The 12,312-nt window shown below is 44.1% G+C and overlaps 3 protein-coding genes across 3 annotated transcripts; 1 reads left to right on the forward strand and 2 right to left on the reverse strand.

Moving 5' to 3' along the window:
* Positions 1 to 355: 355 nt before the first annotated feature.
* On the reverse strand, positions 356 to 2,128 carry PVX_085625 (glutamate dehydrogenase (NADP+), putative; the record flags this gene model as incomplete). The annotated part of the gene is made up of 1 exon (XM_001616738.1): positions 356 to 2,128. The coding sequence occupies one exon, from the start codon at positions 2,126 to 2,128 to the stop codon at positions 716 to 718; it is 1,413 nt and encodes a 470-aa protein (XP_001616788.1). The 3' UTR covers positions 356 to 715.
* Positions 2,129 to 4,629: 2,501 nt separating this feature from the next.
* Positions 4,630 to 9,045, forward strand: PVX_085630 (hypothetical protein, conserved). The gene is made up of 14 exons (XM_001616739.1): positions 4,630 to 4,779; positions 4,921 to 5,034; positions 5,263 to 5,506; positions 5,601 to 5,854; positions 6,009 to 6,040; positions 6,258 to 6,394; positions 6,508 to 6,612; positions 6,741 to 6,855; positions 6,957 to 7,030; positions 7,228 to 7,283; positions 7,442 to 7,632; positions 7,813 to 7,983; positions 8,146 to 8,253; positions 8,369 to 9,045. The coding sequence occupies exons 1-14, from the start codon at positions 4,710 to 4,712 to the stop codon at positions 8,807 to 8,809; spliced, it is 2,112 nt and encodes a 703-aa protein (XP_001616789.1). The 5' UTR covers positions 4,630 to 4,709; the 3' UTR covers positions 8,810 to 9,045.
* Positions 8,949 to 10,716, reverse strand: PVX_085635 (hypothetical protein, conserved; the record flags this gene model as incomplete). The annotated part of the gene is made up of 2 exons (XM_001616740.1): positions 9,309 to 10,716; positions 8,949 to 9,131 (listed from the first exon to the last, which is right to left on the reverse strand). The coding sequence occupies exons 1-2, from the start codon at positions 10,308 to 10,310 to the stop codon at positions 8,949 to 8,951; spliced, it is 1,185 nt and encodes a 394-aa protein (XP_001616790.1). The 5' UTR covers positions 10,311 to 10,716.
* Positions 10,717 to 12,312: the final 1,596 nt, after the last annotated feature.

A 12,312-nucleotide genomic window follows, 5' to 3' on the forward strand; every position in this document is an offset into this window, starting at 1 on the left:
ACTTGGTTTATTGCCCTATTTTGCGCCTCTTAAGTGCGTTACACAATTTTGATAGCGGTTGAATAGCACTGAAAAGCGGCTGTACGAACTTCGGCACATTTTTGTGCCCCCTGGGCCGGGCGCCACAGGGAGCGGAGGCACCACGAGCACCCCTGAAACGGAGGGCTAATTAGACCAAGGCGATTTCATCCTTTTGGTGAAGTTTCTACTGGTAAGTGTGTTCAAATGGGGAGATGCAAAACGATGTGCGAGCAGCAGGTATGCGCATTTGCGATAAATGAGTCACGCACGGACATGTGAAGGAGGGGGAAAATAAACTGACGCGTACTTTCGTGTGTGAATTTTACGATATGCAGCGCGATCGTCAACGCCGCCACGGGTGCAGTGGGGGATGCGCCCGTCAATATATCGTTCGAATTAGTGAGAAGCGCGCTTAGAGCGCGCTGTTAAAGCGGGTTGTAAAAATGGTTAAGTGGTGGTGGAGGGGCTGTTAAAGCGACGGTAAAAGTGCCACTTAATGTGCCGCTTAAAGTGCCACTTAAAATGGAGGAAGGCGGAGTGGGCACGCGGTGGACCCGGACGGGAGGAAGGCGCTCCCATGCGGTTGCCATGCGGTTGCTACGCGGTTACCACACGACTACCACACGGCTACCACGCGGCTACCACACGGCTGCCACACGGCTACCACGCTGTCGCTACGCACCTCGCCCCCTCCCTAGAAGCAGCCCTGCTCGATGTACGACTGCGCAACCTTCAAAAAGCCAGCAATGTTGGCCCCCGCCTGCAAGTCGTATTTATCCTTGGTATACTTCAAAGCACTTTCCGAACATGCCACGAAAATATTTTTCATAATTTCCTTCAGCTTCTCATCTACGTCTTCCCTGGTCCATTTCGTGAATTGAAAATTCTGTGCCATTTCGAGGCCACTAATGGCTACCCCCCCAGCATTGGCAGCCTTAGAAGGGCAAAAAATAATTTGGTTGGACTTAAAATAGTTAATGGCTTCGACACTGGATGGCATATTTGCCCCTTCACCGATTAAGACACATCCATTTTTGTGTAATTTCTTGGCATCTTCAAGATTTATTTCATTTTGAGTAGCACAAGGGAAGGCTAAGGTGCATGGAACCCCCCAAGGTTTCTCATTTGGGAAATATGTAGCCGTTGATGAGTGCTTCAAATAATCTTTGATTCTTCCTTTTTTGACTTCCTTCAATTCTATGATGAAATTTAGGTCTCCATCCGAGAACCCGTTTGGTTCTAGAACATACCCATCGCTGTCACTTAGGGTTAGGACCTTTACATTAAGCTGTAGCAATTTTTGAACACAGTAGAGGGCTACATTTCCGCTGCCACTAACTACTGCTGTTTGCTTTTCGACTGAAATGTTTAGCGATTTTAAAACCTCCAACACGAAGTAGACTAGGCCGTAGCCTGTGGCTTCTATTCTTAAATTGGATCCTCCCCATTTGACATTCTTGCCTGTTAAAGTTCCATTAAAATGATTCGCTAACTTTTTATACTGACCGAATAGGTAGCCTATTTCTCTTCCTCCCACTCCGATATCCCCTGCGGGCACGTCTGTACAGGGGCCTATATGTCTGTACAGCTCGTTCATAAACCCTTGGCAGAATTTCAGAATTTCGCTGTCTGATTTTCCCTTGGGGTCAAAATCGGATCCTCCTTTCCCCCCTCCCATGGACAGACCCGTTAAGGAATTCTTAAAAATTTGTTCAAAGCCTAAAAATTTCACAATAGATAAATTCACAGACGGGTGAAAGCGCAGCCCTCCTTTGTACGGACCCAGGATGCTGTTAAACTGAACTCTGAAGCATCTGTTCTTCCGTTGGATGCCATGGTCGTCTATCCAACACACGCGGAATTGAACCACACGCTCGGGCTCTGATAGCATTTCGATGACGGGCAGGTACTTTGGTTCTTCCATGAAGAGGGGCTTGAGCGAGTACAAAATTTCGTGAAAAGCCTGCAGGAATTCCGCCTGGTTGGCATCCAATTGCTTCACCCGCTCGTACACTTTGTTCATTTCCTGCTCGATCAGGGCTTCGTAGTTCCCCGCGCTTTTGTCCACCACCACGAACCGCCCCGTCGAGTCGCGCTCCTGCTGCATCTTGCCAGGGGGGGGGGGAGAAGTTGGCGTAAAAAGGAGAGAAGTTGGCTAAAAAATGGCCGTAAAATGGGGAGAAGTTGGCCTAATTTCTGGCGTAAAATGGGGAGAAGTTGGCGCAAACTGACCAGGCGATGTCGTAGGAACAAAACTGCCCGGTTAGCTGTCTTATCGGAAAAACGCAGTTGAGGCGAGGGATTGAAAGTGTTTGGGGGGAGACGAACAAATGGAAGGCTTCACGGTTAAAACGGCTTATGCGCAAAGAGGGTAATGAGGGGCAACAAGTGTGGCTGTGGGTGTGTGTGCTTAATTACATGCAAAAATGAAAATAAAAAAAAAACATTCGAAGGGGAGGAATTCAATTGAGCAGGTTGGTTGGAAAGGCGAAAATGTCACTGCGAAAGATAAATGTGTTGGAAGGGAAAAAAAAATGACGAGCGATGAGCGATGAAGGATTACTCATTACTGATGAACGACTGCTGATGAATGGAAGAGCAAAAGCACAGCATGCAGAAGCGCCGCGTGAGCTGGGCTCTGTTTTTCTGTGCCAGCATTACCGCCAAACTGCTTCGCAGAGGGGGGCACTTGTTACGCAATTATTTTTCACGTCAAATTTTGAGTTGCCCCTCAACCTTTCACATGCAAGTGGGCGTGTACATACGTACGAGCGTGATGTGAGTAATGTGCGTAACACGTGTAACGTGTGTAACATGTGTGGCTTTTTTTTTTTTTTTTTTCTTAAAAAAGCGTTTATTTACACACTTTGGAGAAGCATGCAAACGATGCAGAATGCGACGCGTGCAATTGAGCGCTTAAAGTGGACGCGTACAAATGGGTGCTTACAAATGGGTGCTTACAAATGGACGCATACAAATGGGTGCTTGCAAAGGAGCACTTTCAAATAGCCGCTTACACATGTACCCCCTAAATGCGAAGGGAGGGGCGTGACCAAGTGGCAGCGTAATCGCGCAGGTTAACCGAGTCTACCAGCGTAAACCACCTGGCGCATGTGCCTGTATTTACCCCCACGCTGTGTTTTTGGCCCAGTATGTTTTGGAATGACTCAGATGTACACATGTATTTGGTCCTTCACATGCAGTGGCCTCAAGAAGGAGCACGTCTTTATGTAGAAGAATGCAAAGTTAAAAAAAAACGAAGTTAATTTTGACGTGCATTTGTTAAAATATGGATTGCACGTTTTCATTTCGCTCGTCTTACTCCTCTGAGCGTTTTTCTTTCAAATACACAACTTGCGCAACGAATGAAAGAATGGGCCAATCTGTCAAGCAATCACTCAGTGTGTTTTCAGGCATATGCCTTTACTATTATTATTTTTCTTTATTTCAATACTTTTGCGTCAAATTTATTTTAGCACTTCTGTGCGTTTTTGCGCTGCTATGTGCTGCGTTTGAAGGCTGCCCCTTTTTGCGGTACAGTAGAGTGTATTGCATTTTTTGTACAATTTGGCTTTTTTTTTTTTTTTTTTTTTTTTTTTTCTATTTTGGTAATCCTTTAACGTAGGAAGAGTGCCCCATTCATGAGGGTCACTTACGCTAGTGCACTTAGCATGAAGAGTCACTGTTTTGATAACCTCTCCCCCCCTGAGGCAGGAAGTGGTGGAATTTTATTTTTCGTGAAACGGCAGTGTTGAAGGTGCTTACACTTGGGGGTGGGCCTTTTGCCTTATGCTAATTAAGGAACCAGCTAAATGGAATTAAGGCGCGGAAAAATTCACCTGACATGGGTATCCCTAAAGTGTTTTGCCACCACTTGATGTGTTTCCTTGTGGAGCGCGCTCTTCCACATAGTCCCCCCGCATCAGCTGCCCTCGTATGAAGATTGCAGCCTCCTCCCTTTGAGTAAAACTTTCAAGGGGATACATTTTCTTTCGCATGTGCGTGAATCCCAACAGAGAGGCACACCTCGATCCTCCTTCCACTTGGGGCCAGAAAAAGCGCCACATTTCTTCCTTACATTTTTTAACTTTTGCAAAGCATTTTCATTCTTTCTTGTTCCTATTTATAATAAGGCAGAAAGAACAGCCTAAAGGGGGGTGTGGGGGGTTTCTTTTAAGTAAAAAATGGATTAGGGTTGCACAGCTGTATCAACACATAGGGGGGTCAAGTGTGTCATGCGTTTTCGCGTCACCAAAGGTATTTTGAGTCAATTTATCAGCTTGAAAAAAAAAAAAAAAAAAAAAAGAGACATCGGAAGGTGTATCTACAACGATTGGTAAGTGGTGAACAACGGTTCGTTTCTGTCGGCGCGTGGGTCACTTTGTTTCGCTTCGCGTGCTACATTTGTATATTTTTTTTGCTTTATTTTGCTGTATTTTATTTTTATTTTTTCCGCGTCCCACACACTTGTTCGATGGTCTTCCCGGTTAGGCGAAAGGAAAAAAGGAGCTCCTCCACATTTCGGCGTGAATGAGCGCACGTAAAAAAAATTGTCCCTCTTTTAAAAGCAAACCAACTTTGCATTCAAAACGAAGGGGGACACATCCCAAGCGTAATATGAATCATTAAAAATACCGCATTGCTATTTTTCCGGTTTGCCAAACAATGACCCCCAATGTGTAGCGACAATGAATATGCTGAGCAAAGACACCATTTTGTTGAAAACGAAAAAATTAAAAAATCTGTGCGAGCATGAGGGTAAGGGCAGTCGTACGCGCAGGTGTGCAATTCCCCGCGTGTGTCCTAACTAGACGAAGGCGTCATTCTCATTCTCCTTTTCATTCTCCTTTTCATTCTTTTTTTTTTTTTTTTTTTTTTTTTCCCCTCACCCTACGATAGAAAACATAAACAGCGAACATTTAAAGACCCTAATAGAAATATTAGAATACTTCTTCGAAACGTACAATGATTTTTTTTTATCGTCCGTCGTGTGGGAGGTGGTTGATAAAATGAGTAATTTTTTCATTCTGGTTGTTTGTGGTGTGCTATCCGGAGGCGCGTCCGTTTTGTTTTGCCTCTGCGCAGTGCATCGCCTTTTGTGTTGGAGCGAACGCGCACATGTGGTGACTACACGTAGTGACTGCACATAGTGACTGCACATAGTGACCGCACGAGAAGGCGAAACTAGCCACGCTTGGCTCAAGTGCAAGCCTGCCTTCCCCCATTCCCCCCCCCTCGTAGTAATACTTGAAAACACAATTGAAGAAAAAAAAAACATCGAAGTGGACTTAAAAACCTCCATAAAATTCTGCGAATTTATTTTCAACAAATTAATCGCGTACACAAATTATGAAAGTGACAACCTGAAGTACTTCTTCAGCTTCAGTTTTTTGCGGCGCCACCTCTGCTCCGTCTTAAGTTCCTTTCTAAACTGTAGCAGCTCGTCCTTCCGGAGGAAAGTAGAGTCGTCCTTCACGACAGAGCTGTAAGGTTCCCAGGCGCGTACACATATGTGTGCATGTGCGTTTCGGTTGGCGCATGGCCTTCCAGAAAATGTTTCCCTCACCCCCTTTCGTCAGCTTAACCCTAACGAAGCAAATCTTCGAAAAGATAAAAGTCGAAAATGATCTGGAGCTGAAGGTCTGTTACACAGAATTTTTGTGGAGGTCCTTCAGAAGGATCGATTTCGCTACTTTCAACATAAAGGGGTTGCATGCAAATGTAAACGCGTTAGAAAAATTGAAACATTTTAAGATTTTTAAGTTCGATGAGGAGTGCATAAAATGGCTCAAGGAGGAAAACTACATGGACAGGAAGATCGTCGTTGAAGATGGTTAAGAAGTTTGTTTCTTCTGTTGGGAGGGGGTGCCTCCCACGCTTGGGCTCTTGTTTGGAGTTTCCACAGGTTGTCTTCGAAAAGTATACCACTTTTTCGCGCTTCAGGGTTCATTTTACGCCCCTTCCTTTATTCCACCCCTACTCCTCAGGACTCTTCACCATAAGGGGGAACCAAAAACACGTGAACAAAGACTTCATCCTCTGCTACTTGGGGAAGTGCTCCATATTTTTGTACTACGTACTGTCCACACGCGGGAAGCGGAAGGAAGAGGAAAAGCGGAACAGGCCCAACGCAGCAGAGACGGCCTACCCGCATAAGCACACACGCTCATGCGTAACTGTGCATATATTCACGCACATCCACATGGGCGTACTCTCCCTCCCCATCGCTACCTCAGGACAACCCCGAAGAAGACGAAAAATGCAAAATAGAGGTCCCGTACTACCACATCACTTCAGTAGACTTTGAGGGAAAGAATGTATTCACCCTGGAATGCAAAGCTATAATAGACCAGACGAACATATTCAGCCTGTGGTATGGCCATTCGGCGATCCGCGCGTTGGGCCACCTCCCCACAGTTGTATCGCGCTACCGCTTAACCGCACTACGGCTTAACCGCACTACCGCTAAACCGCTTAACCACTCAGGGGGCAAGACATAAGGGACGCCGTCGACTACGAAAGCATCAACAAGTTCAGCCTATCGCTGGACGTCAAGAGAAATTCGAAGGAGGTGCGGAGGTTCCTAGACAAGTAAGAAAAAACAGTCACAAAATGAGCGAAAACGAAGAGGTAGCTGTGCGCGCGAGTGTGCACAAGTATTAACCTACGTGTGAAGAAATTTTCTATACCTTTTCTGTTCGCCCTGCTGCTCACATAAGAATATCTGTGAAGCTAAAGAAAGAGGCGAAGAAAAGCAAGAGGGAAGATCACCAGACGAGGAGTCGTCATGCTAAGGAGGAGAAGGACGACAGTGATGGAACCACTGTCACTAGCGTAATGCCAAAAAGGGATAAAAAAAAGGATCATAATAAACCAAAAAGAGAAGCACCAAGGGGAGGCATAAGCATTCCTTTTTATCCCTTCTCCCCTTTAAGGAAAACAACGCAAAGGAAAAGCTGAACGACAAGCTATTCTTATCTAATGCTTCTGACACGGACCAGGACACAAGGTAGGCAGAGGAACGTTCTAGTGAAGCGACGGTTATGTGCGGCAATATGCACATATGTGCAAGTGGAGGGAATAAAAAGAAAAGAAAAGAAAAAATGCATAGTAACTCCTGACAGCACATCATACCAATGTGCGTACACCATGTTGATAATTTTCCCCAAGCGGAATGCCACACTAACAAATTGATTAACCTTTCAGCGACAAACAGGCTAGACATGGTGCGGGGAAAGGAGTACAATCTTCCAAAGGTGAAGGTTAGCGGAAAGGAAGTGCGCAGATTTAAGACCCACTGGGGGGTACAAAATTGTGGGTATCCCCTTCTACCCCCAGACAGTTTCCTCAACGAAGGAAAGGAACCCTAAATGCTGTGGACACTTTGATGCATGCATGCTACCACTGTTCCACGCTCCAGAGAGGAAGCATACGAATAAGAAGAAGAAAAAAACAAAAAAAAACGAGGCAAAGGGCGACAAACTAAAATGTGAAATATCTTCAGATGAGAAAAATTATACTAAGGGGTACAAAATTGAAAGAGAGTTGAAGAAAAAAACGGACAGTGAAAGTCCTCTCGGGCACTACAATTTGGGTTCAAACGACTCGGAGGTGCGCCGCAAATAAATGGAAAGAAAAAAAAAAAAAATTGGCTGCTTTTTCCTTAGTGGGTGCAAAACCATCCTGCTTGCGTGTGCCATCATGCCCATGTTGGCACAATTAATAAGTATACCACCCACATGATACTTCGAAGCGTTTCCCCCAAAACGTCGCCCCCTTTCCGCTGTGCAGACCCACATAGGAAGAAAGAAGGCCCGGGAAAGGGACAGCGACACCGAAGTGATCATCCAGAAAATTATTTCCCGCCATAACGAAAAAAAGGAAATTTTTAAAAAGGCCCTGAAGCAGGGCTTTTCCGACGCCCTCAACGAAATAGACGGCAACATTAAAGCGCTGGTCGAGGTGCGTGCCGTAAATTAGCGGCGCCCCAAAGGGGCCAAATGAGACGCGGCAAAGTGGCAAAGCGGTGGAGCAACCGGACGCGCCACTTAACTGTGCCAAGTTACGAACGCGCAAAAAATACCAAAACGCAATGTTACAAAAAAAAAAAAATTTTCAACGCAGAAACAAAAAAGTAGGCGGCACGAATTTCACAAAAAATATGAAAAGAAAAAGAAGAGCATGATAATCGTTATGGAGAAGGAGATAAGCATGCTGACCAGGGAGATAAACGTAACGATCTGCTCCACGGAGCGGAAGTGTGGGCTCCCCAAATGTGCGTTCCCCACACGCATATGCGCATGGCCAACCCCACCACACACATATTCGTATGCCCCCACCAAAACAGGCTTTAACCGAGTCCTTGAAGAAAATCGGCGTGAACAGAAATGAAGTGCTAAAGCTGCATGAAGAGGGGAAGTGCATCTTATCGTCCAGCGAATTGTTACAAAAAAGTCAGGCAGTTATAAAGGTACGTATTCATACGCGTTGTAAATGCAAAGTTTCGATGGGTCCAACATGGTGGGCATCCATTTTCGAGAGCGCTCTACTGGGAAGGTGCCTGCATGTGTATTCATGCGTACTCATATATACTCATCATGCGTCATCACGCGCACTCATACGTCCTCACGCATCCTCATGTGTGTGGTGGGAAACTTCCTGCTGTCCCCTTTCACAGAAGGTAAAAGAAAGTTTGCAAAAAATGAACAGTAACATAATTGGAAAGGAAAAGGAGTACAACAAGCGAAAGAAGTTATGCTTTAAGGCCTTGGCCACGGCGTATGAATAGCTGACGAGGGAAGATGCTTCCTCACACTTTCCATTCTGGAGCTTCTACATTTGCGCAGATGCCCCATTTGTGGGGTTCATTTTAAGGTGGCACCCTTAAATGGGTGGCTCCTACGCGTACGCCTTTGCACATTTGGGCCTCACAAGCTGATGCTTTGCCCCGGTTGTAATGTGACAAAGTTAATTTTTTCCTTCCGCTCCTGTTCGTACTTAGCCAACCGATTCCACAGCTCCGTCGTAGCTTCGTTGTAGTCTTCCCCGCCTAGGCAGAAGACGTCCGTGCCCACGCCCAGGGACGCTTTGCTCTTCAAATCGAGGTGACTCTGGGGAGAGAGGCGCAAAGTGGGGGGAAACACACACATATATGTGTGTAAACATTTAAACGCAAATATGCACACACATTAAAACGCGCTTATTTGCACACATTTGAATGCCCATTTACACCGGATGGCGCATCTAGCGCGCGGCGTGCCGCGTGGGAACGGCGGGTGACTTCTCACCTGTATGGCCTGCTCGGGGGACATGTGAAAGTGGGCATACAAGGCACTGGGCTTGTAAATCCCAATGGGCAAAATGGACAAATCGATGGGGTCCCCTTTTAAAACAGTGTTAACGTAACTTTTGATTTGCAAAAAATGGTTCGAATACGCAGAGTGGCCACTGTAAAAAATGGTGGCCTTCGTTTTACTATCATGTATTAAGAAGGACCCAGGGAGGTAGACATTTTTGTCAACAACATACCGATGGCTATTGGTTAAGGTGGGCAAATAGTAAAAGGATAAATTTTCAAATTTTAATTTGTTAAACCAATTTAGGGGATACACCACGGGGAAGTTCCTTTTAAATAAATATCTTCGAATGTTCATACCACCAATAATTATGCTGTTATCCCTGAGGACAATTTTTTTCAGAGTACTCTTGTCCATCGTGTCAAATCGGTTGTTGCTTAGGAGGATGAAATCGATGCTTGGCAGGTGTTCGAAGCTTATTCCTGCCTTTATTGTTCTTTTCACGCCCAGTAGGTTGAACAGACCAATTCGGGTAGACAATACTGGGTCTACTAAGATATTAAAATTGGCGGTTTGAATTAAGATGCTCATGTGTCCGATGTATATAACGTTGAATTTTTCATTTTGCAATTGTTTTTTTTTTTTTATTTCTAGGGGTGTTACGTAGGAAATTTTTTCTGGCCATATGGCGTTCGTCTCTTCGACCGCGTCGTCATTTTTATGCTCTCCATTGTTGTCAGTTTGGTTCCCTACATCGTGGCTGCTTCGGCATTCCAAACAGAACTTGTCCGCTACCCCCTTGGTGCTGCCTTTTTTTAACCTGTTTTTCTCTATCACATTTTTGCCCCTCAGCAGTGTGTGCAACAGGGGAGTGTAAACGTAGCGGTCCAAATAAAAGAAGAAAAAGGCCGCCTTCTTTTTTAAAGTCAAATTTGGAGTTAAGACATTGTTGTGGGTGTAATAGGGTAAAAGAATGCTTATTAGTTTTTTCATTTGACCTTTTTTTTTTTTATTTTATTATCAGGGAGGTGGTCCTGCGGAAGTTCTTTTAAACAAGTGCATCTTAATCCGGGCAATGCGTAACGCGTAATGCATACCACGTGTGTTGCCCGTTCTGCTGTTGGCAGATTTGCGGTGCAGCGCAAAGGGATGCTCCCCGCTGGGCGATTTATTTTTCTTTTTCTTTTTCGCGGCACGTGGCGCTTAAGCAATGCGCGCTTCTTTTTGTGTCCTCCATGTAACGCGGTATGATCGGCGAGTGTGTCACAGGGACGATGTTAAAAATGTGCTAATGAGGAAGTTTTTTTTTTTTTCTTTCTCTTTCGCCTTTTCAAACTTATGTTGTATTGCAAAGCTATTTGTAAGTATAACAGTGGCTGGTAATTCTCCCCATTTGGCTGTTTTTTTTTTTTTTTTTTTTTTTTTTATGCGTTGCAGCACTGTGCTAGCTATTTTTCTTTCCCTTTTGTAAATTAAAGCAAATGTAGAAGAGGACAAACGGCGAGTCTCTCTAAGAGCGCCACAACATATTTAGTGAATACTTCCCCTCCTTTTAAAATAACCAATTTGAAGAAGTTAAAACTGGGATGAGTTTAATACTGACCTGACCTAGCACCGTAAGTACATGTACACTAAGCGGATTTTTTTTTTTTTTTTTTTTTTATCCGCATTGTTGTAAGGCGAAAAGGGGAATACTTTTTTTTGTGTAGAGGTTATAAAAGGATAACAAGTGGTTTAAAGTATCTTACCATATTTGCCAAAATGAGAAGAAGCAAAAAGGAATAAAAAAATGGGTCCACTCTTAAGAAAAGTGAATGTACACTTTGGGTTTGTTCCCAGATCTGCTGTTCCACTGTGGCACACCTCGCATGAGCGTCACGAAAAAAAAAAAAAAAAAAAAAAAAAAAAAAAATTGAACAATTGAACAATTGAACAATTGAACAATTGAACAATTGAACAATTGAACAATTGAACAATTGAACAATTGAACAATTGAAATATTGAAAAATTGGAAAAAAAAAATGAAAAAATGAAAAGGCGAAATACAAATGCGAAAGGCTAAAGGGAAAAATAAAATGCACCTTACAAATGCCACTAAAGGACCACCTTCGAAGGACATGTTCCCTTCAGCGTAGCTTTGCGACCGTGTGTGAAAGAGCAACAATGGTATATATATTCACACGTGGGTGACGCATTCCCCCCCATACACAGAGGTGCATAATTTGGATGTACACATTATTTGAAAATCGGCCACACTGTGAAGTGGTGAAAAAGTCTACTCGATGTGAAATTTCCTGTTTGAGAGGTTTACAGCACTGCATCTGGGAATGAAAATGTACGCGTTATATTTTTAAACGTTTTTGCCCTTTCCCGTTTTGTTCTTCGCTCCTCTGGTGAGGGGCTCATCTGGTCGATGCCGGTTTTGCATGCTTCAAGTTTCGTGTTTTACGCTTCCTTCGCCGTTCTTCCTCATCCTCATCCGCATCGTTCTTCGTTCTTCCTTCTTCCTTACTTCCTTTTTTTTTTTTTCCACTTGTGAGTAAAAACTCGTGTAAAATGTCACATGAGCGAAGAAATAACAAAATCGGGGGAAAAAGAATATAGGCTCAGCATTATTTCTGTGCGCACTTGTATGCATTGAAGTTGCAAAGTGTAGAATAAAGGGGGAAAAAATAAAAGGATAAATGATTACCGAGTGACAATCTTGCAAATTCGAATGTGCGCGGCGTCGCTGGCGAGTTTCCACGCGCACGCTGGCTCCTTTGGCCTTTTACCACTTCAGCATAGCAACATTGCAACATTTCAACATTTTAACACTGCATCATTGCAACACTGCAACATTTTAACACTTCGCTGTTTTAATTTTTTTTTTTTTTTTTTGTGGCCATTCGTGCTTTCCACCGCGCGTTTTATAGAAAATATGCAAAGCGGAAAGGAAGAAATAGAGACACATTTTTAAATGTTGTTGTGGTAACATTTCGCGGTGATCTTTTTT

This window comes from Plasmodium vivax, chromosome 13 (genome assembly GCF_000002415.2).
Source record: "Plasmodium vivax chromosome 13, whole genome shotgun sequence".
NCBI classification, from domain to species: Eukaryota; Apicomplexa; class Aconoidasida; order Haemosporida; family Plasmodiidae; genus Plasmodium; species Plasmodium vivax.